The sequence below is a fragment of the Cyprinodon tularosa genome, unplaced genomic scaffold (genome assembly GCF_016077235.1).
Source record: "Cyprinodon tularosa strain WSP-4 unplaced genomic scaffold, ASM1607723v1 ctg84, whole genome shotgun sequence".
In the NCBI taxonomy this organism is placed as follows: domain Eukaryota; kingdom Metazoa; phylum Chordata; class Actinopteri; order Cyprinodontiformes; family Cyprinodontidae; genus Cyprinodon; species Cyprinodon tularosa.
In genome coordinates this window covers 28,937-52,500 of record NW_024039607.1, presented here as the reverse complement: position 1 = coordinate 52,500, position 23,564 = coordinate 28,937, and the positions used below count along the sequence as shown (strand labels likewise).

The following is a 23,564-nucleotide window of genomic DNA, read 5'->3' as shown; positions in this document are numbered from 1 at the left end:
TCTCCACTGCTCTAGAGTCCAGTGGCGGCGTGCTTTACACCACCGCATCCGACGCTTTGCATTGCACTTGGTGATGTATGGCTTGGATGCAGCTGCTCGACCATGGAAACCCATTCCATGAAGCTCTCTGCGCACTGTTCTTGAGCTAATCTGAAGGCCACATGAAGTTTGGAGGTCTGTAGTGATTGACTCTGCAGAAAGTTGGCGACCTCTTCGCACTATGCGCGTCAGCATCCGCTGACCCCGCTCCGTCAGTTTACGTGGCCTACCACTTCGTGGCTGAGTTGCTGTCGTTCCCAAACACTTCCATTTTCTTATAATACAGCTGACAGTTGACTGTGGAATATTTAGGAGCGAGGAAATTTCACGACTGGATTTGTTGCACAGGTGGCATCCTATCACAGTTCCACGCTGGAATTCACTGAGCTCCTGAGAGCGACCCATTCTTTCACAAATGTTTGTAAAAACAGTCTGCATGCCTAGGTGCTTGAATTTATACACCTGTGGCCATGGAAGTGATTGGAACACCTGATTCCAATAATTTGGATGGGTGAGCAAATACTTTTGGCAATATAGTGTATATATATATACATATATGTACATATATATATATATATATATATATACATATATATATATACATATATATATATATACATATATGTACATATATATATATATACATATATGTACATATATATATATATATATACATATATATATATATATATATATACATATATATACATATATATATATACATATATGTACATATATATATATATATATATATATATATATATATATATACATATATATACATATATATATATACATATATGTACATATATATATATATATATATATATATATATATATATACATATATATATATACATATATGTACATATATATATATATATATATATATATATATATATATGTATATATATATATATATATACATATATATATATACATATATATATATACATATATATATATACATATATATATATACATATATATATATACATATATATATATACATATATATATATACATATATATATATACATATATATATATATATATATATATATATATATACATGAATCGATCATTGACTTATCAACCGATTCAAGCTCTATGAAGTTTCTGAGTTTACATAAATGTATGGGATCTACCTTTCTTTTCTGCAATCTGTTCATTGCAGCAGCTTTCTGTTATCCCCATTTAAACCAGGGTTTTTGAAATATATATATATATATATATATATATATATATATATATATATATATTTTGAAATATATATACATATATATATATATATATATATATACATATATACATATATATATATATACATATATATATATATATATATATATATATATATATATATATAAGTAACTATATATATAAGTAACTATATATATATATATATATATATATATATATATATATATATATATATATATATATACAACTAACTGTTATATGCTGATAGTATTATATATTATATTTACAGATAAGCAACTGATGGTATCTACACACAGTAAAATGAAATGTCTGGGAACTTCTTTCTCTTTTAGGATTTAAGGATTTATTTATAGTAAAATTTACCCTGGTGATAAAGACAATTGGTCTTTTGAACTTTTTCAAACAGTTACGTTTAAATGGTCACCTAACATGCTTGACACTTGGGAATGAATATTCCTACAACATCCTGAATCAAATTAAAACACCATTTAGTAAAATGGGAAATAATTCTGCTATTCCTTTTTGGGAGCGTCAGAATAAATCACCAAGCTGTTATATTTGTTTATGTCCCTCCCTGTTTGGATCCAGGTGACCACTTTTATAAAAAAAAAAAAAATACGGTAAATAAATAAGTTAAAAAATCTCCTTTTTCTTCCACAGAAAAAAGGCCAAAATCCCGGAGTACTCAGACACTGATAAGAGTAACAATAAAGAGAGTGCGCCTGATAATACCTGGAAAAGTAGAAAAGCTCTTCAAGTGCTCATGAGAACACAGCAGAACACCAATGACATTAACATTAGAGACCTACCAAAGATTATGAGTGGTAGTTCGAGCCAGATGCTGGCCAGTCTGTAGAGCAAGAAAGGCGAAACAATTCCTCCAACGTCACAAAGAGTGGAACAAACTGACACCCCCAGGTTCCTATTATTGATTAAAAGGTTGGAGAGATACATCAGCTTAAAAGAAGTCAGCAACAAAAAATCTTACCCAATAAACACTTTATTTATGTCAGCATGTTCACCTGAGAGATGTTGGGTAGAGCTCAGTGTTAACAAACACCACCATCTCAAAGGCCATAGTAATCCCAAGCCGACCAATACTGGCCACTGTGGTCTTTATCCAGAACATGCCTGACAGAGAGGGAACATTTATCCAACAGCTGTTTCATGCCTTTTACTTAATAAACATTAACCTAAACAAGACTTACTGTCAGGAATGAAGGCAGTGATGATGCAGGAGACTCCAGCTACGATGTTGGCGGAAGCGAAAGGAAGCCGACGGCCGATGCGCTCAATCGTAAAGATGATGAGGAAAGCGGCGGGAAACTCAACCAGGGCGCAGATGAGGAAGTCGATATAGACGTTTCCTTTTGTTATCCCGACCCGCATGATGAGACCCTGATAAACCACAGCGCTGGTGAACCTAAGGAATGAAGACATTAGAAGTGAAATCTTTCCTACATGCTGAGGCTGGAATGATTTGTCAGTTCAGATGGGTCTGACCAGTTAAACATGAGGATGAAAGTGTGTTTTCTCATATTGGGGGTTCTGATCAAGTCCAACAAAGAGGTAGAAGTGGACTCCACTTCATCATCAGTTAATATCTATGATAAGACACAATTAGTTAAGATTAGTTTCCATTATACTTAATAGTAGCTTGCATTATTTATTAGATTGCTAAGAAAATATGTTAAGAGATACCACCCCCATTTGGTTTCACCACGTAGCTATTTTGTAGATCATCATACACTGTTCTTAACAGCACATACAGTTGTCATGTTTTTCAGTAGGCATTAAAACAAGGACAGAATAGTGCCACGGATTAACTCAATTCTGTCAGTAGATATAATTTTAAGGACAGCAACATCACCATATTTAATAAATAATAATAATAATAATTGAACTGTCAAAAGGGAGTTTTTCCTCTCCACTTTCGCTACAAGCATGCTTAGTGTGAGGGATTGCTGAAGAGTCAATGAGTCGATGCAATCAACTGGTTTTCCTTAGACAGAAAACTGAATAATTTTGATAGGATGATCTGGTGAACTGTAAAGTACCTTGAGATGACGCGTTGTGAATTGGCGCTATAGAAATAAACTGAATTGAATTTAAACTTTATTGATCTCACATTGGAGAAATTTACCTCTAAATTTAACCCATTGCCTTGGGGAGCAGGAGGCTGCCATTGTGCGTCGCCCGGGGAGCAATCAGGGTTTAAGTGTCTTTGCTCAGAGACCCAGAGTGGAAGTCTGTGGTAGTGGGACTCGAACTCAGAACCTCCGGATTCCAAGCTCTATGCCCCTAACCAAGATTAAAATTAAATTTGGCCACATTTGCCGAGACAGAAAAAAGCGCTAAATGGCTGTGGGGTAAATTGACTTACATCCTAAAAAAATAACCGTCCCTTGAAAAAATAATCTGTCTTAGTAAATTCAGGTTTGAGTCAAATGTTTGAAAAATCTTTCTTACACGGATGAAAAGGCACAAAAAAAAGACGTAGCATCTTTATTGTGTTGAAGAAAGAAGGGTCCCTTGTTCATTTTCAAAGGAGTAGGCACCCCTGCTGGTAACTATCTTTATTTGATTCATGTCAAAATAAAGTTTAGATACTAAATTTGCAGAATAGTCTTAAAAATGATGTCTTTATTATTTGAATATATCCTTTTGTAAAAGAACCGTGTTAACCAATTATTGCCTAAATCCGTACACCAATAAGGAAAGGCAAACTTCAGAGTTTTTTCAACATCCACCGCCATCAGATGTGTTGAAAATTTTGAAAAACCTCTAAATCATGTCACAGACTCTGTATCAAACCGACCGTATCGATGCATTTTTTTTGCATTTGATCACTGCTGCACTTCAAGAAATGGAAATGTCATGAGAGCTGTGCAAAATGAAATGTCACTTTGTATACACTGTGTATACAAAATGACATTGTTTAAATCTAAGTCAAAATAATATCAGATTTACCTCAAAGTTTAAGGAGAGTTTTTTCCCGTTCTCCTTGGCGATAGCTTTGGTTATTTCCAGAGCTTTTGAGGAATTGTTCGTGGAGATGAGCCACCTTGGTGACTCTGGGACGAACCTGACGAATGAAGCCGTGAAAAACATTTAATGTTCAGGGAAGACATAAAGGGTTATTTGAGGATAATGTAAATGGCTGTTATTATTGGGGTGGCTTAATCTTTCATTTAGGCATGTTAGATATTTTATAACCCAATAATTAATCTTAAGGCAACTTTTTATTACCAGTAGAAAGCAATATAAAGGGCACATGGTGCAGTGATGGCAACCTGTAGCCAACGCCAGTCAGTGATGAAATAGGCGAGGAGGGGGAGGATGAGCATCCCAACACTGAAGAACATCTGATACAAGATCCCGACTGTGCGTCTGTACTTTACTCCCACTATTTCTGTCACTAAAACAACGGAAAAGCAAGAACAATAAAGCATATTCAGATTATATAGCGGAAACAAGACAACTGGTTGATTTCTACCTCCTTTATCTAGCACTTTTTATAGAATTTGTCATGCTTACACATACGGGTGGAAAATTTATCAGCACTAAAGGTGCATAGTCACGTTATAAGCCTATACAAAAAATACCAAAAATGATGCTCAAGATAAAATAAGATTATTTACCCTGACACCTGTATTGATAGCATTTTGATTTTCCTTTTTGAGCCTTAATGGCACCAGACTAGGCATGATGAGGAACTACCAGAAAGCTAGACGATGGCAATACACAGCTGATTAAAGTCCGACCGTCCTGCAATGCTGCTCGGCATAGTCAAAAACCAATGGGTATTAATTAAATAAGCAACTGAAAGTTTTTAGTCAATCTATCCTAAAACGTCCGATCAGAATTTCAAGGAAAAAAGAAAATTCCTTTTCCTAAAAGCAAACAAGGACATAGCATCAAGGTAAGAAGTGTTTCAATCAAATAAAGAAAACAAAACGTCATAGGCTAAAACCTTTTCAATGGAATGAATGCAAATTAAACACATTAAAATACGTGCATCATTTATGAACCCTGATCTGAATCTGATCTTGAATAGCCTCCAGGAAGTTTAGTAGCTCTGGTTGAAAACTGCTTCAACGAAGCGTAAAACACACACAAAAAAAAATAAAAATAACACACCAGAATGATGTGGTAATCTTCTCAAAATACTTTATATGCATCCGTAGTTTGCTGCTGCCGTATACTTTTTGACATGCAAATAATACAACTTTAATATGGGTATCAGCAAATGTTTTTCTTTTAAACATATTGGTATCAATTTAATGAGTGAAACTGGGCTGATTTTTAAAACTGATATTAATGCCCTTTTATTACAGGAGGGGATCAATTACGTTCTATTAGGCTACGTTCACACTGCAGACAAATGTGGCCCAAACACGATTTTTTTTTTTCCCCTGAAGTTACTCCGGTAAGATTGTTTCATGTTTGTGTGAACAGGCCTAGTCTCGCAGATTCTGACTTTGCCAACGATCCACAACCTTATTTATATTTTTCAGTGTAGTCCTGTTTCTCTGACTGTGACTTGCTGGTTTTGCTCTCTTTATGCTTTGGCATGGGTGTCGTCTGCCTGGCTGTGTGTTTCCTGGACGGGGCCGCCTTTTACAGCTGCTTTTTGTATCTCTGCTTCTGTCTCCTTGAACCCCAGTCGGCCTCAGGAGATGGTCGCTCACACTGAGCCTGGTTCTGCTGGAGGTTTCTTCCTGTTAAAAGGGAGTTTTTCCTCTCCACTGTCGCTACAAGCATGCTTAGTGTGAGGGATTGCATTCGAGTCAATGAGTCGATGCACTCAACTGGTTTTCCTTAGATAGAAAACTTTGAATCAATTTGACTGGATGATCTGGTTGAACTGTAAAGTGCCTTGAGATGACGTGTTATGAATTGGGGCTTTAGGATAAACTGAACTGAATTGATCTGAAAATAAATTTTAGGGGTCATTTGATCACAGCTAGGGCTGCAACTAACGATTATTTGCAAATCGATTATTCTATTGATTATTTTGTAGATGAATCGATTAATAATCAAAAAGCAAAAGGTTCCTTAAAGAAGACCTTTTACGAAATTAAACCAGGTGAAAATCAAAATGTTCCACTTTAGGAGCTCTGGATAGAGCATATTGACAGATGAAAAATATTTTATTATCTTAAAGATAAAATGTTTATTATTTTACAATTTTGCTATAATTGCTGTTCTCTGTCAACTAAAGCCATGTTTTATAGTCTTTACACTCCAGTCCAAAATTAATTGATTGATTAGTTGACAATTATTTTAATAATCGATTAATCATGATTAATCCGATAAATTAGTTTGAACCCTAATCACAACGCAGCACCCATACATTACTCCTTGGAGAATTTACTGCCACTGCTCCACAGAAAGCTGTAATTAATAGTTTAGCTCTCTTATTCTCCTCTGTCTCCTTCTCTGCGTTTTCTGTTTTATCATCTGGCAACTTCCACTGCTTTACAGCTTTAAATCCATCCATAGACACTGACTTCTGACACATCTTGTTATTGTTCTTCTGCGCATGCAGGTCACTTCAGGGACACATGAGATGGTCATGTGAGGATAGCCTGGGTGCCATTCCGAACTTAGTCCCGCCCACAACGTTTGAGGTCAGGAAGTTCGGTCTGGAATTGCTCAACAGTAGTGCGAGTATTCTCGCACAATATCTGGCGGGCCAATCAAATTGTCAGGGCGGGCTTTATACTATGATGGACAGATGATCAACAGTAACGTAATCAACCACGTCACCAAAGCGTGCTTGGGTGACAACAACAATGGCTGCCGCTGGAGAGTTGAGGTGAGTAGATTCTGCTATTAGGTCTGTTCTAGAAGATATCGACAGCAAATTAATTTTAAAAGAGGAACAGAGAAACGCGATCAAGGCTCATCTTCTTATTCTAGGCGTGCAACTGCACGCTTTGATTTTTGTTGACAACAACTATGCGTCGCTTAACATACGTCACATACTCCGTTGCTCTTATTGGTTGTAGGTCTATCCAATTGAGTGCAGAGGCATTTTTTTTCCTGGTTCGTTTGAAACACGCCCCATAATCACAGCTCTATGGAGCAGTATCAGACTCATATTCTGACTAGAATTGAGTAGGACTACGTCAGGCTAATGGAGCCAAACAAGAAAAAAAATAAGATTTGACAAAAAATTGGAATTAAGCATTAAAGGAATAGTACACCCAAAACATGATTAGCCTTCATTTTCTACTCAGCCCCATGCTGAACAACACTCTGGAGTACTTTTTTGATATCTCAAATGCGTCTGGAGATCTGGGAGGCTTCTTGCTGTCTGCTGACATTCAAATAATGGAGGTCTATGGCGCCCGAGACAGAAAGGTCCATAAAAGTCCACAAAAAACGTGTCAATATTCCTCCATACTGCTCGTCCAATGTATTCCAAGTGTCCTGAGTGGGTAGCATCCAGAATTGACTCGAAACGAAGTCATTTAGAATGTTTTTAGAGCATAAACAGTAGTGTATAGGATTTCCTAAAAGCGCGTTCACGAGTCTACGGAAACCGCGGCAGACCAAACCGGATGAAAGTGCGCATTCAGCTCGGCAAAGAACTCATGCTCTTCCTCAACACTGAAGTCCTCAGACATTTTTCTTTCGTTGTTTCTTTCTTTGCACAGGTAAACAGCACATTTCTTCTTCTACGCTTGCATTATCGGCAGAGCAGACGCTGAATGCGCACTTTCATCTGGTTTGGTCTGTCGCGGTTTCCGTAGCGTCGTGAACGCGCAGGCGCGCTTTCAGCAAGAAGCCTCCCAGATCTCCAGATGCATTTGAGATATCAAAAAAGTACTCCAGAGTGTTGTTCAGCATGGGGGTGAGTAGAAAATGAAGGCTAATCATGTTTTGGGTGTACTATTCCTTTAAGACCTGCAGTGTGAATGTAGCCTTGGTATGGTAACATGACAGTGTTTGCAAAGCAACTCTGGATTGTTTGTGTTTAACTGAAGCAGAGGATCAATGTTGGCGCTGTGGTTGGTCTTTCACTGTGTCCAAAATGTAGAGAAAGGTATGACTTATGACATTAGTAATTATTGTTTATCAGCTATAATAGCTATGTTAAAGGGGAACACCGTTTTTTTTACATTGACCCCTTGATTTTACGTTATTACATCATGTTCTACTCACCCATGTGAGTCTTGTGTCATTAGGAGCTGTTCTGAAGATGTTTGGTTTTGTTATATCCAAGTACAGTCCTCCTACTGTTCATAATTTATTCTTTATGGTACGCCAGAATTCATAACATGTAGGCGAATCACTGTCCCCCAGAGATCCACAGTTATATTTTTTTTATATTTATATATATTTTTTTAATCGGAGTGTGTGCAAAGCTCCAAATGACACAAAATCACATTGGTGAGTAGAACATGATGTAATAACGTAAAATCAAGGTGCCAATGTAAAAAAAAAAAAGGGTGTTCCCCTTTAATAGTGAATACTAATCTATCTGTCCAGATTTGAATGTCGGCCCATCCCTACTTACATCTTCTATGTCATAATTAATGTTTATATATGAATGTTCAGGTAACATGAAAAGCCATCATTACGCAGCACATAAATGGCCATCCAGCCTCCTTTGGAGCTGAAGCCGAGGATAGCCCTGAGCACCAGGATGGAGATGACATCTGGAACCGCAGCCATAGCAAATCCTGCTGCTACGTTTATCACGTTGGTTAACAGGAAAGTCTTCATTCTGCCAAATCTACACATAAAAAAAACCCATAAAGATAGCATCAAGCAAAGATTAACAGAGGAAATATTTTCAAAGTGAAATTCCTGGCCCTACCTGTCAGCAAAGTAACCAAAAGCAAAGCTGCCTACGAGGAAGCCCACGTTGAGAGTTGACTGGTACATATCCACCATCCATCCATTGGAACACACCAGGTTGAACTGGAGGGTTTAATAAGAGAAATGGCAGATTTTTTTAAAGTAGAAAACAAGAGCTAATACTGTGCAAGTGTGCAAGATTAGGAGGTGGCAGGTTCCTCATGTCCATCTGTCACTGGAAGAGTTATGCATTTCCCCAGTCCATCACAGGATTCAAAAAGAGACATACGTGAGATAAACTAGCATGCATGTGCACGCTTACAGTTAATGCCAATCTCTAGACCTGAGTGATTAATGAAAACCTCCAGAGGTCACTACATGTGCAGGAAATATTTTAATATGTGCTACTTCTCTTTTGATGTTATTGACCAAAGTTGAAAGCTTTAGAATCAGAATCAGAAATACTTTAATGATCCCAGGGGAAAATTATATTTGTTACACAATCCAGGTAAACAAACAACATTCCGCAAACATTCATTATCTAAAGAAATAAAATACAATGCAAGGAAATGCAATACAACATTTGTCCTGCATAAACGTGGCCAAATTAATAAGTTTATTTAACTTGAAGAAGGTGGGGGGCTCGTTGACCTTTGGCGACCTCTGGAAGATTTCATTAATCTCCGTAAAAAGAAAGCGGCAGAAATGAAAACTCTGGCTGCTTTAATTCAACACACAAATGTAATACAAAGTTCTGTTGATTTGAAGAACGGGAGGAGCCCAACTTCATCCCGGTAATCTGTAGCTGTAGCTAAGGATATAAACCAGGGCTTTACTATGCAGCTTCCTCTCGTGATGTAAAATGATATCAAATTAATTCAAAACTATTTAGATGAACCGTTTTTCTTACCTCTGTGACAAATGACTTCCTGCCTTCATAATGATACTCCCAGCCCTCCTAAAAGACAGAACATAAAATAAAAGACAATCTTCCTGTCCAGTTAGTCAGTATATTAATCAGAGTTTAAATCAAACAATCTCCCATACCATCCCCTGTGACATTTTATCACTGAATGTGTAAATGTCTACTATATATTAACAGTAATGGAAATAATATTGCCCTTTTAACTATTGGCAGGTTAAGCTTACGAGTAGCGCTTAGCCTGAATTTATTCATCGCACACTGACTGTAGCACATCGAGTAAAATGTCTCGATACAAGTAAAATCCTATTAATTTGAATTTATCTTTCCACCAAAACTATCAACTTTAAGGCATCAATGTTTAAAATATCCCTTTTCGTTCATGTTTCAATCCGTTCTCTCATCAATGGGCCTGAGTTTAGGGCGATGTGAAATGGGAGGTCATTTTCTGCAGGCCGGGAATTCTCTGCACAACAGATAAAACCCAGAGGAGAGAATTGAAGCAGGGGTGGATTTAGGAAATTTGGACCCCTAGAATTGAGAAGACAACTCATAATACAGGCCCATTATAGAGATACAGAAATTTTAATAGAATAGACAAACATTATTTACTAAATTTTGAGATTTTGAAAAATTACTTCAGCTGTTTCAATTTAATTGATTGAATATGAATTAAAGAAATACTGTGCTTGAAAGGATTCAGATATTCATTTGTAATGTTTTATGAGGCTTTGTTCGAAATCTTAATAGATTTATTGCCAAAAGATTCTCCAAAGTAAAATCAAAGAAGTGTCCTACCACTATGAAGCTGATTATAGTGTGAAATTAGTCTCTAACTATGTAGGGGCAGTGATAGCCATGCCAGATGACCTGCGTACCTGACATGGAACAACCAGACCATGCATATTGCTTATTATTAATGCATATTGCTTATTATTGATATTAATATTAATTAGGCAATGTTTACTTCCAAAAAAGAAAAAAATTCCGCCATCCCCCTTCTTCTTTTTTTCCTTACAACTCGACTACTGTCCAGTGGTACCGGTTATTTTCGTTTTGTTTGAAATTAATCCATCTAATTCACAAGAAAACATGGAACCCAGTGATAGTTCAGGAGTAGCTTATTAAACATGTTTAAATTCTATGCTAAGCTTGACCAGTGATTAGGACAGTTACAGATCAATTTGCACCTTTTTGTAACATTTATATCCATTTAGAAATAATCTATATTTAATTTATAAACAACGTCCGAGTAGTTCACCATTGTTTCAGTTTTTATCTGTAGAAATTGAAGTATTCAATGTAAAGATTTAGATGTGCATTATTCTCTGAAGATTTTACTTTAAATAAATTGCCAATAACTGTCATGTCTGCCTGGGTCAATGTTATTTACTAAAAGCACATAACATTTTCGTAAGAGCCGACAATGAATAGATAGTTGAAAAATCTTCCTAAATTATTGATTGACAAAGTAGGCAAGTAGACTGCTTATTTTGTGAATGTAAAACACTAAATTCCAGTGTTTTTTTTTTTTTTACTGTCATACACTGTCATAAGTACAGCCCAACAAAATTCACTCTCTGCATTTAAGCCAGCAGTGGGCTTCCATTGTGTGGGGTGCAGGGAGCAGTGTGGGGTTTAGGGTCTTGCTCAGAAAGCCAGAGTGGAGGCTGTGGGGGTGGGTTTCGAGCTCACAACTTCAGGATTCCAAGTGGTATGCCCTAACCACCAGGCTGCCACTCCCCTGTGGTGAAAGCCAAACAATTGAAAGGTATGAAGTTGCCAAAAGGTAAAAAGACCATAACCTGCTTATAAACCAAACAACTGCAGGTTTCTAATTTATTGCTTGGCTAACATTTTTGGTTGGCATTTCTAATACTGAGAAAATTCATGTGTCTAAAACTCATGTGTCTAAAAGCATGCACCACACTCATATCACAGTGATGGGTCAGCACAACACCATTACATTCTGGCATTATTTGCACCCCGTACCGACTGCCTAGAAGCAATGGCAGTAGTTGCATTAATAAGCAAAGTGCAGAACGCTTCTACAAATGCACAGGTCAACCTAGGTCAACTGAAACTTCAGCTACTCAGCAAAATACTCTGCTATTGAAATCTGTATGTTAGTACAGGTAGCTAACAGTGAAAGGTAAGGCTTTAGGTGAGCCTGAAGTGACGTACACAAGAAGGTACACTTTGTGCCATGTTTGATTGCTCTAAAAGAGTTTATACACTGCAAAAAATATAAATCTCAATAAGTTATTTTTTCTTAAAATAAGTGTGTTTTTCCTTGATTTGAGGAGATAAGTAAGACACTTTGCCAATGGAACAAGACAATTTCCTTTTAAAATAAGAAAAAACTATTTTATCGTCTTATTTCAAGTAAATATTATCTAACTATCTTATTTTAAGAGTGAAAATACTCATTCCATTGGCAAATCATCTTATTTACCTGCTCAAATTAAGGCTAAATATACTTAATTTAAGCCATTTTTTACTTATTTCTGGATTGTTTTTGCAGTGTAGGCTTGAAAGGTGACAGAAAACAAACCAATGGAAGGCTCCACTGAGTCCACCAAAAAATGAGTATAAGAAGAAGAAATGTGGTTGTATTCCACCATTCAGTTACAATATCCCCACAGAAAAGATGCAGACTAACCTGTATGACTGCAATACTGCCCATCACACCTGTCAGAACTCAACATGAACAACAGCTTGTCAGAAGCTCTTTGAGTAGGGCTAGAGATTGCTTCTGACTCCAGCCTTTCACTGAATTACAAGGTCTGACCAGGAGATGACACTTTTCTTTAGATCTTAATGTCCACAAATCATGATGGAACGAATATTTTAGTACAGAGACTGATGTTTAAAATGAAAATGAAGAGGGACTAGCCAAGGCCAAGGCAACTACAATAAATCATCAACTATCCAGCATTTGAAATAGTCCAAATCATTGCTCTTCGCCATCTTTGAATGTTATTTGGCATCTAAAAAAAGGACCGAACCCTTAATGCACTGCCAGGCTTTAAATGTGCATTCAACTTATTTATAATGGTATATTACCAAGCATACAGTTAAAAACAATTGACTTCTATGTTTTTTCCAGCATTCTCCTGCTCAAAGTGTTAAAAAAAAGGGCTGTGACATTATTTTTACAATGTGCTATGCTACCGGGAATGTGGTCGGGAAGCACCCTCAGCACCCCAAAAAATACATTTTTTGAAAATGTATTTTTAATACATTTTCGAAACATTTATTAAAAATAATTTGCACAATTTATACATTTCTTATGAATATTTTGGGAAATTATTTTGACAGTTTTTATTTACTATTACATGTATTTGGATTTTAATTTAATTATTTTGAGGCTTAATCAAATGGAAGTTACGTTGTCATGGAAACGTCAACAATACAACCACTGCATGTTCAGCTCTTGAAGACTAGTAAATTTACATAACCTAATGACAGAAACGAGGAGAAAATATGGCACAGAAATGCATTTCTGATTCTTTCGCTTATGAGAGACTCCACGACCCCAGAGCGCACCTCAACATTTGGACACCTGTAGGGCATCTTGCCTTTAGCTCAAAGTAAGAGCATGATGCTGCACCGTAGTATTTTACAGTGTTATTGGGTTTCTTTGTGTAACAGAGAACTGTTTTATAATGTTCAATTATAGTATAATGACATAATTATTTCCTTTTGGTTTGCGTAAAGAGAACTGATAATGTCTGTGTGTTACAGGCCCTGGTTGCATGCACTGAAGTGTATATGACAGTAAAGTAGTGAATCGATTATCTCAATTATTTACTTATTTAATTGTATTTTAAATAGACCTATAGGCTCATAGGTCTTTTGTCCAAAATAAACGAACAACAAATATTTCACAGCACCCCCTGTTCAAAAGTACTTCCAGCTGCCCTGCTTTGCTATGTGACATGATATCTTTGTCTGGGCTGTTGAGGGTTTTTCTCTTTTTCCAAATGTTGCATAAACCCCTTAATAACTCTGGATAAGAGCGACTTTAAATGTCTAATCTTTGTGAGAAACAGGAACATGGGAAGACTTAAAACAACAGTGGAGCTTCATCTTCTTTTAAGCTTTGGTGATTCGTTTGAAGAGAAGCCTTAACACCTCTACAGGAACATCTTTATGTCATTCCAGGGTCACAGGGGAAGTGATTAAAAACAAACACACCAATATTAGATTCTCAGCCATTTTCACCACAACAAAAATAAATCCCTTTACAGGAAATCTTTTCATCACTTCTTAGGGACTGACATTGTATTCTGTACATGTATGTTTATTGTCGACTCAAGGTTATGGGATTGTGGATTTGGATGCTTTTCAATAGTTTCACGCTTGAAGAATTTGCTTCGATACATTTTTATTAGCGCTGAGGTCTTACATGAAAACTCCTTTTCGAAGCCAAAGCTCAGCTAGCAAAACAAAGCTCAGAAAAGGAAACGACTTTGTCAAAATAACCATTGAATGCTTGTTTACCTCCATTGTCAGATAGCTCACAATCATTTTGAAATAAAACTAGCTCAGCTGCTTTCAATGAACTGTTAAATCTTCATAAGTTAGGCCAAGGTTACCTAAATAGAACCATGAAAATAAAATTGTCGCTTAATCCTCTTCAGAATTTAGTCGGTTCATAAAAAAACTAATCAAAGTAAAATGGCTATTCTCCGTTGGATATTGTTTTTAGATATTTTTCTTAGAATAAATTCTATTATCTAGAGTCATCCCTACAACCTGCATCCAATCCGTAGAAAATATGCTTCATATACAATATTTATAATTGACATTTTTATGAAAATAGTTAAAAGACTAACATAAAGAACTAACAACTTTAGTTTTGTTAATTGATAAATAGGGATGTTGCTACCTCAATGTACCACCAAGATTTAGATTATTTTTCAGGACATTACTCACACATATTAATGCTCAGTGCAGGCTGATGAACTCAAAACCTCACTTACGTACCTCAAGAAGGTCGGATCTATTGCTAAATGGGTCACCCAGTCAAGTCTGCTGCTTTACAGCAGTTTGAGCTCCCCTTTAAAGTTATTGTCAGGCAACAAAACAAGTATGACCCTTTTAGATTAGATATATAACTTCTCTATTCTAGGATTTAAATGGCCTTGTCTTTCCAAGTAATTTGATGACTTCTTAGAAAAATGTTTAAGAATAACATAATAGGGAAGAGTTAAAAGATAAACAATTAAAATACTGTGCTGTAAAGTGTTTTAAAAATATAAATACTGTGCACCTGGAGAAATAGCCATTATACAGCTATGTACATTTTAACAGTAATGGATATTTGAATATAGCAGCAACATCAGAGATGTACGGAGCCCCTAAAGGGACATGGAGGGTAAAAAATAAACTTTTGCGAGATCCCGCAATACTTTTGCGAGATGCCGCAATACTTTTGCTGGATCTCGCAAAACTATTGCGGGATCTCACAAAAGTAATGCGGGATCTTGCAAAAGTATTGCGAGATCCTGCAAAAGTGTTGCGGGATCTTGCAAAAGTATTGCGAGATCTCGCAAAAGTATTGCGAGATCCTGCAAAAGTGTTGCGGGATCTTGCAAAAGTATTGCGAGATCTCGCAAAAAATAAACTTTTGTGAGATCTCGCAAAACTATTGCGGGATCTCGCAAAAGTATTGCGAGATCCTGCAAAAGTGTTGCGGGATCTTGCAAAAGTATTGCGAGATCTCGCAAAAAATAAACTTTTGTGAGATCTCGCAAAACTATTGCGGGATCTCGCAAAAGTATTGCGGGATCTCTCAAAAGTATTGCGGGATCTCTCAAAAGTTCCCCTCTATGTCCCTTTAGGGGCTCCGTAGAGATGTGCAAAGTGACAGCAGTATGTTATTTAACTGACCAAGGTGAAAACTGCAAAATCAGCATGATTGTGGTGGTTATAGAGTCTTACAGCTGCTGGGAGGAAGGATCTGTGATAACACTCCCTGGTGCATTTAGGGTGCAGCAGGCTGTCACTTCCAGTTCTGCACCAGCTTCATGCATGGGCTGGGAAACATTATCCAAAAGAGATGTTCATTTAGTTAGGATCCTTTTGTTTACCACCACCTGCACTGAGTTCAGAGGTTATCCAATCACAGAGCTGGCCTTCCTGATCAGCCACTTTCTCTCAGCCATAGATAAGCCACTGCTCCAACAGACAGCTCCATAGAAGACGGCTGATGCCACAACAGACACAAGGAATGTCTTTAGGAGCACCCTCTGCACCTTTTGGAGTCTTTGGAGTGTTAATCAACCAGATTAACTAACTGAATAAAGTCATAAAGCTTTATTCTTTTTTAAACGATTTACTATTAAATTGTAATCATAGATAAATGACAAAAACCTGACCTTGCATTCTACCACAGAAAGCCTGCTCAGATCCAGTTCTTCTGAGTCACAGGTAAGTTCTGTGCTGTTCCAGTCCACCTCGTACTGATGACAGCTGCTGTGCTGCAGAAGTCCTGAGCTGTTGATCATCGGCATGGTTATCCTGCGACTTTCCTCCATGCTCCATTCACAGGCCTTCCTCCTCTCCTCCAACACTGAGTCCCGGCACCAGTGATCCGGAGTGAAGCCCTGGAAGACGATCCCAACGTAGAGGCCAGCAAATTGCAACGACAGAAGACAGAGCATGGCGAAGATCCGCTTCTGACAGCGGCCAAAAGAGCCGACCTCTTCCAGGAGGTCATCAAAGGTCGCCATCGAAGCCCTAAAGTTTAAGTCACAGAAATACAGTAGATGTTGGTCTGTTCAGTCCACTGTAGCTTAGTGTAAAGGTCTGCCCTTAGAAATTTTCAGCTTTTAAATGTTGCATCACTAAGCAGGTCAATGTTTGAAGGTAAAGTCCAAAAGTCTGGTGGAATTAAAGCTAAAAGATACACAAGAGGCAAAACCTTCATTCTGTTTAATAAGTGAAGACAGATGAATTATGCAAACCCTGTTCAAACTTAATTATGTGCGATCCATAACCTAAATGTCAAAATGTGCCTTCCCTTTCCAGATTCCAGGTTGCACAATTACTGGTTCACAGAATACAGATAATGATTGTTGTCCAGGAATGTTTGGGAGTCAATGATTTACATATATAAAACAGCTTTAGGTTAAAAAAAAGGACATCTGAACAGTGTGAGGAACATTTTTACATAAAATGTAAAATATACAAAGGCTTACTAAGGTCAACTAAAAGAAAAACAAAGGGTGGATTTTTTTCTTTTGTCATATACAATGAAGATAATACATAACGTGGACAAAAATTGTTGGTACACCTCATTCAATGAAAGAAAAACACACAGTGTTCACGGAAATAACTTGAATCTGACAAAAATAAGAGTAAAGAACTACTATGAAAATGAACAAATAAGAAGTCAGACATTGCATTTCAGCCATGCTTCAACAGAAGAATTTTATTTGAATATTACTCAGGAAACAGGCCTGAATAAAAATGATTGCACCCTTAAAATTCTGTTGCACAACCTTTTAATGCAATCAAACAATTCCTCTAACTGTCACAGAAACTTCTGCTCCTCTAAGCAGGTACTTTGATCAACTCATGAGCAAACCGTTCAGAGCTCATATGGGACACTTCACAATAGTCCAATGTTTTCCTCTTTTTGAATTTTTAGCTCTATTATTTTGGGTCATTGTCAAAGACCAAAGACCAAGCTTCCACTGAGCAGAACATTTATATAATAATAAAAATAATTGAGCTTTATTTATGTCACACTGGAGAAATTCACCTCTGTATTTAACCAATCCCTTTGGGGAGCAGTAGACTGCCATTGTGTGGCACCCGGGGAGCAGTGTGGGGTTAAGGGTGTTGCTCAGGGACCCTGAGTGGTCTGTGGGAGTGGGGCTTAAACTCAGAACCTCTAAATTCAAAGCACAATTCCCTAACTGATAGGCCACCCCTCCCCCTCAAAGAAAATCTGGAATTGCTTGATGGATATCAGATTTCATTGTCACCTGTATAGATTCAGGACATGCTGCACCAAATGCAGCAAAACATATAACAAAGCCTCCTCCATGTTTCACAGTAGGGACAGTGATCTTTTTTGGATATGCTTCATTTTTCTGTCAATATAGAGCTGATGTGCCTTGGCACAAATTTACACTAAACAGTTACATAGAGAAAATAGCATCACTTTATCATTTGTTAGTGCTGTAATAAGAACACACAAGTGCTTTTCCATTTTTTTCCACTGCCGACACGCTAAAGTAAGTCTTTTAGCATAAAAAAGTTTGGATAATTATTTGATTTTGGTAATCAAATAACAAAATCACATATCTGCTCATTTTCATGCAGCTCATCTCTAACCTGATTTTATTGCAGCTTCAGATCCTTTAAATCTATTGAAGGAAAAGTAAATAAACTAACTTTAATAATCATCATGTAATCATCTATGAAATGCAGAAATATCCAGGATATAAACCTGTTTGTTATAAAGCTATATTTAGCTAATCATTGTTTTCAGTTATTCTTTGAATTGCATCATTTTAACTCTGCAGCCAGTTTGAATTGTTTTATATTCATTGTTTTGACGGAATATTTACTCCTGAATGTGTTCGGTTTTTCTTGAACCCCAGTCGGCCTCAGCAGATGGCCGCTCACACTGAGCCTGGTTCTGCTGGAGGTTTCTTCCTGTTAAAAGGAAGTTTTTCCTCTCCACTGTCGCTACAAGCATGCTTAGTGTGAGGGATTGCATTCGAGTCAATGAGTCGATGCAATCAACTGGTTTTCCTTAGATAGAAAACTGTGAATCAATTTGACTGTATGATCTGCTGAACTGTAAAGTGCCTTGAGATGACGTGTTGTGAATTGGCGCTTTATAAATAAACTGAATTGAATTATTAGCCTGCATCTGTCCAAAGTTGTTGCGCTTTACCAATTTAGAACTGAAAACTGATTAACAATTTTTTTTTTACATAAGAAATATGTGAATCTAAGATTTACAGCATTAATGGAAAATCTGTCCATCCAAATGTACAAGGAATTATTACCATGACTTCATAATTAAAAAATATATATATTTATATCACATAGAAGCTGTACACAGTTAACCTGACTCCGCCAGATGGATTTGCTGGATTTGCTCCACATATCCATCTGGAAACCTTCGGTTGAAGTAATTTTGGGAAGGGGTGAAAATACTGGTTAGCTGATTGGCCTATGTTGGTGATAAACGGGCCAAATAAACCAATCAGATCAACGAAGCACATGACGTACTAACAGAGCGACGACGAAAACACAACCACAAGCCAGGCTAGTCTTGCTGAAACCAGTCGGGAGAAGAGCAAAAACATTTTTTCCTCTGAGAAAAGCCTCCAGAGCAGTGTTTATCTCTTCTTTCAGTGAAGAAATACTCTGTAATTCCGATAAAACTTGCTCGTTAGCCACGCTAACGCTAGTTTCATCGGCTGAAGCCGCCATGTTCTTTAGACTGAACTGTCGCACTTCTTGTTGCGTCACACCTCAACCCGCCTCAAAACCAATGCTGATTGGACGTTCGTTTGGTGAACTGCTCCAAATTTTCTTTAACGGAAAGTAGCCAGACTGATTTGCGAGTGAAACCTTGAAAGCTCGCAAGATCAGGATGGTCTGACAAGGCTAGTACACAGTTGAGTTGAAGGACTTTCTCCAGAAGCGAACAGCATCCAGCTCGAAATCTCTCTACCTACAGTACTGCCAGCATAACACAACACACATATACATACACACATATATATACAGGTGCTGGTCATAAAATTAGAATATCATGAAAAAGTAGATTGATTTCAGTAATTCCATTTAAAAAGTGAAACTTGTATATTATATTCATACATTACATACAAACTCATATATTTCAGATGTTTATTTTGTTTAATTTTGATGATTACAAATGACAACAAATGAAAATCTCAAATTCATCATATCAGAAAATTAGAATATTACTGAAGACCAATAAAAACAAAGGATTTATAGAAATGTTGGCCAACTGAAAAGTATGAACATGAAAAGTATGAGCATGTACAGCACTCAGTATTTAGTTGGGCCTCCTTTGGCCTGTATTACTGCAGCAATGCGGCGTGGCATGGAGTCGATCAGTCTGTGGCACTGCTCAGGTGTTATGATAGCCCAGGTTGCTCTAATAGTGGCTTTTAGCTCTTCTGAATTGTTGGGTCTGGTGTATTGCATCTTCTTCTTCACAATACCCCATAGATTTTCTATGGGGTTAAGGTCAGGAGAGTTTGCTGGCCAATTAAGAACAGGGATCCCATGGTCCTTCAACCAGGTACTGGTAGCTTTGGCACTGTGTGCAGGTGCCAAGTCCTGTTGGAAAATGAAATCTGCATCTCCAAAAAGTTGGTCAGCTGCAGGAAGCATGAAGTGCTCTAAAACTTCCTGGTATGTGGCTGCGTTGACCCTGGACCTCAGAAAACACAATGGACCAACACCAGCAGATGACATGGCACCCCAAACCATCACTGACTGTGGAAACTTTACACTGGACTTCAAGCAACGTGGATGAAGTGCCTCTCTTCTTTTCCTCCAGACTCTGGGACCTTGATTTCCAAAGGAAATGCAAAATTTACTTTCATCAGAGAACATGACTTTGGACCACTCACCAGCAGTCCAGTCCTGTTTCTCTTTAGCCCAGGCAAGACGCTTCTGACGCTGTCTGTGGTTCAAGAGTGGCTTGACACAAGGAATGCGACAGCAGAAACCCATGTCTTTCATACGTCTGTGTGTGGTGGTTCTTGAAGCACTCACTCCAGCTGCAGTCCACTCTTTGTGAATCTCCCCCACATTTTTGAATGGGTTTTGTTTCACAATCCTCTCCAGGGTGCGGTTATCTCTCTTGCTTGTACACTTTTTTCGACCACATCTTTTCCTTCCCTTCGCCTCTCTATTAATGTGCTTGGACACTGAGCTCTGTGAACAGCCAGCCTCTTTAGCGATGACCTTTTGTGTCTTGCCCTCCTTGTGCAAGGTGTCGATGGTCGTCTTTTGGACAACTGTCAAGTCAGCAGTCTTCCCCATGATTGTGTAGCCTATAGAACTAGACTGAAAGACCATTTAAAGGCTTTTGCAGGTGGTTTGAGTTAATTAGCTGATTAGAGTGTGGCACCAGGGGCCATCAATTTTGAACCTTTTCACAATATTCTAATTTTCTGATATGATGAATTTGAGATTTTCATTTGTTGTCAATGTAATCATCAAAATTAAACAAAATAAACATCTGAAATATATGAGTTTGTATGTAATGTATGAATATAATATACAAGTTTCACTTTTTAAATGGAATTACTGAAATCAATCTACTTTTTCATGATATTCTAATTTTATGACCAGCACCCATATACACACATACATACATATATCGGTCTCCGCCAAGTGACGTCAATTGTTTACCTCGGGCGCGGTACACTACGCCTTTTCCACCTAATGTCAACAAATGTCACGTGACTGGCGGAGACCGATTTTCCTAAATCCGCCCCTGTTTTCAGGCATATGTTAACTGTAATGACTTATCTTGGACAGGCTGCTATGTAAACGGGCCTTTAGTCCTTCATTTAGCTATGCTGCGGTTGTTTACACTACGCCTTTTCCACCTAAAATGGCGCCTTAGCAACAAAAGTCACGTGACTGGCGGAGACCGATACACATATATATATATGTTTATAGAGAGAGAGAAAACGTCTCAACCTCTATCCAGGAATCTTTGTCAATTCTTTCAGCTTCACACCACAGCAATGCATACTTGGACCACGGATGTTTTTAAACATCCTAATCCTTTTGAAAAGATGTTCAAGAAACACCCAAAACATAAGCCTGCACTGAACTGGAAACTCCTGAAACAGCAGACCTATTGTCCTCAATGACTGCAGTCATTCCAATGGACTGAGGGAGTGGCATTTAAGTAAGACAAGTCATTAGGTTCCTATGAGTCTAACTGAAGGTCAGTCTGTTGTCAGAGGATACAAAGATTAAACTCTTTGCCAATAAATAAAAAATGTGCAGGTCTGTTTTTTTGCCAGAGGTACTGATGCGTTGAACCAGAAGGATAGAAAAAAATAAGTAAAGGACCAAATTCCAAATTGTTCAACATTACTTCAAATCAGCAGCCAGATGGTTGAGCAATAGTGACATTGGTGCTCATCTTTATGCACAATGTATGGAATCCACATGTATGGAAAGGAAATATCCCTTAATAGTTTGCAATGAGGAAACGCGTGCTCCTTGTTTAACCCCTCCCTTATTGAGCTATCAGGGGTTAAGGATCTTTGCTCAGAGACTCAGAGCAACAATCTGGGTTTCAAACATGCAACCTCTGCTGCCTCTAAAAGAGCTAAAGCCTAACCGCTGGCAGCACACTCTAACTCCAAAGAGAAAGGTGAGCCCCTGCTGACAGTATGTATGTTTCATGGACAAAGTTTTTAGTTTTGCTGTTGTTGTTTTTTAATGCTTGATTTAAAAAAAAATAGCTTAATAAAATAAAAGATTTAAGATGTAGGTTGAAAAAAAACAAATTACTTTTAAATTAATGAATGTCGCCCTTTTGCCCGCCATAAAACAAAATGTCCCTTTTGGGTATCTTATTTGAATAAAATACTACATTACGTAACATTTTAAATAATGTCCAAAAACAGAAAAAAACACTTTACAGTGTGCTTTATTTGACATAAAACTCTTTAATAATTTAATAATATATTGCAACTAGAGAAATATAAATGCAGATTCATCTAAGCTATACATTCAGTGAAAACATTTGCATAGATAACCAGTACCATAGATTTTAATGTACCGTAAATCCTCTAATATAGGACAGGGCCTTTATTTCACTCAGGTGCATCTTGGTCCAGGCCATTATTGGAAGGAGGCCAGAATTGGAGGCAGCCCTCTATTTCTATTTGATCAAAACAGACTACCAGTGGAATAAATAAAAACAAGATTTTGTGTCTCTTTGAATCTATAAAATACTAGGTTCATTTATTGAAAAAGTACAGTTACCATAACGGTACAGCAGCTGAAATTTTTCTGCACAGCAATACAAAAAAAAAAAAAAAAAACAGAATGGAATGGAATCTTGTCAAAACTACGGAGCCCCTAAAGTGACATGCAGGGAAAAAATAAACTTTAGCGAGATCCCGCAAAACTTTTGCGAGATCTCGCAAAAAAAAAACTTTTTCGAGATCCCGCAATACTTTTGCAAGATCTCACAAAACTATCGGGGGATCTCGCAAAAGTATTGCGGGATCTCGCAAAAGTATTGCGAGATCTCGCAAAAGTATTGCGGGATCTCGCAAAAGTATTGCGAGATCTTGCAAAAGTATTGCGGGATCTCGCAAAAGTATTGCGGGATCTCGCAAAAGTATTGCAGGATCTCGCAAAAGTCCTTTTTTTCCCCTCCATGTCCCTTTAGGGGCTCCGTACCAAACTGACTGACCGGAATAGATAAAAAAAAAAAAATTATGGAAACTGTTCTACCATCACAGCGAAAATTTATTTGAGGCAGGCTAAGTGGAAGTAGGCTACCAGTATCATATATTTC

The 23,564-nt window shown here is 37.4% G+C and overlaps 1 protein-coding gene across 1 annotated transcript in view; it reads right to left on the bottom strand.

Annotated features, from left to right (window-relative positions):
• LOC119774901 (solute carrier family 22 member 2-like) overlaps positions 1 to 16,841 on the bottom strand; it is a 19,934-nt gene extending 3,093 nt beyond the window's left edge. The window contains exons 1-10 of the mRNA XM_038272630.1: positions 16,384 to 16,841; positions 9,986 to 10,033; positions 9,095 to 9,198; positions 8,856 to 9,010; positions 4,513 to 4,681; positions 4,234 to 4,348; positions 2,767 to 2,867; positions 2,472 to 2,686; positions 2,286 to 2,394; positions 2,073 to 2,185 (exon numbers count right to left, since the gene is read on the bottom strand). Coding sequence (XP_038128558.1) covers positions 2,073 to 2,185; positions 2,286 to 2,394; positions 2,472 to 2,686; positions 2,767 to 2,867; positions 4,234 to 4,348; positions 4,513 to 4,681; positions 8,856 to 9,010; positions 9,095 to 9,198; positions 9,986 to 10,033; positions 16,384 to 16,737 — 1,483 coding nt within the window. The 5' untranslated portion in view covers positions 16,738 to 16,841. The remainder of the gene's footprint in view (positions 1 to 2,072; positions 2,186 to 2,285; positions 2,395 to 2,471; positions 2,687 to 2,766; positions 2,868 to 4,233; positions 4,349 to 4,512; positions 4,682 to 8,855; positions 9,011 to 9,094; positions 9,199 to 9,985; positions 10,034 to 16,383) is intronic.
• Positions 16,842 to 23,564: the final 6,723 nt, after the last annotated feature.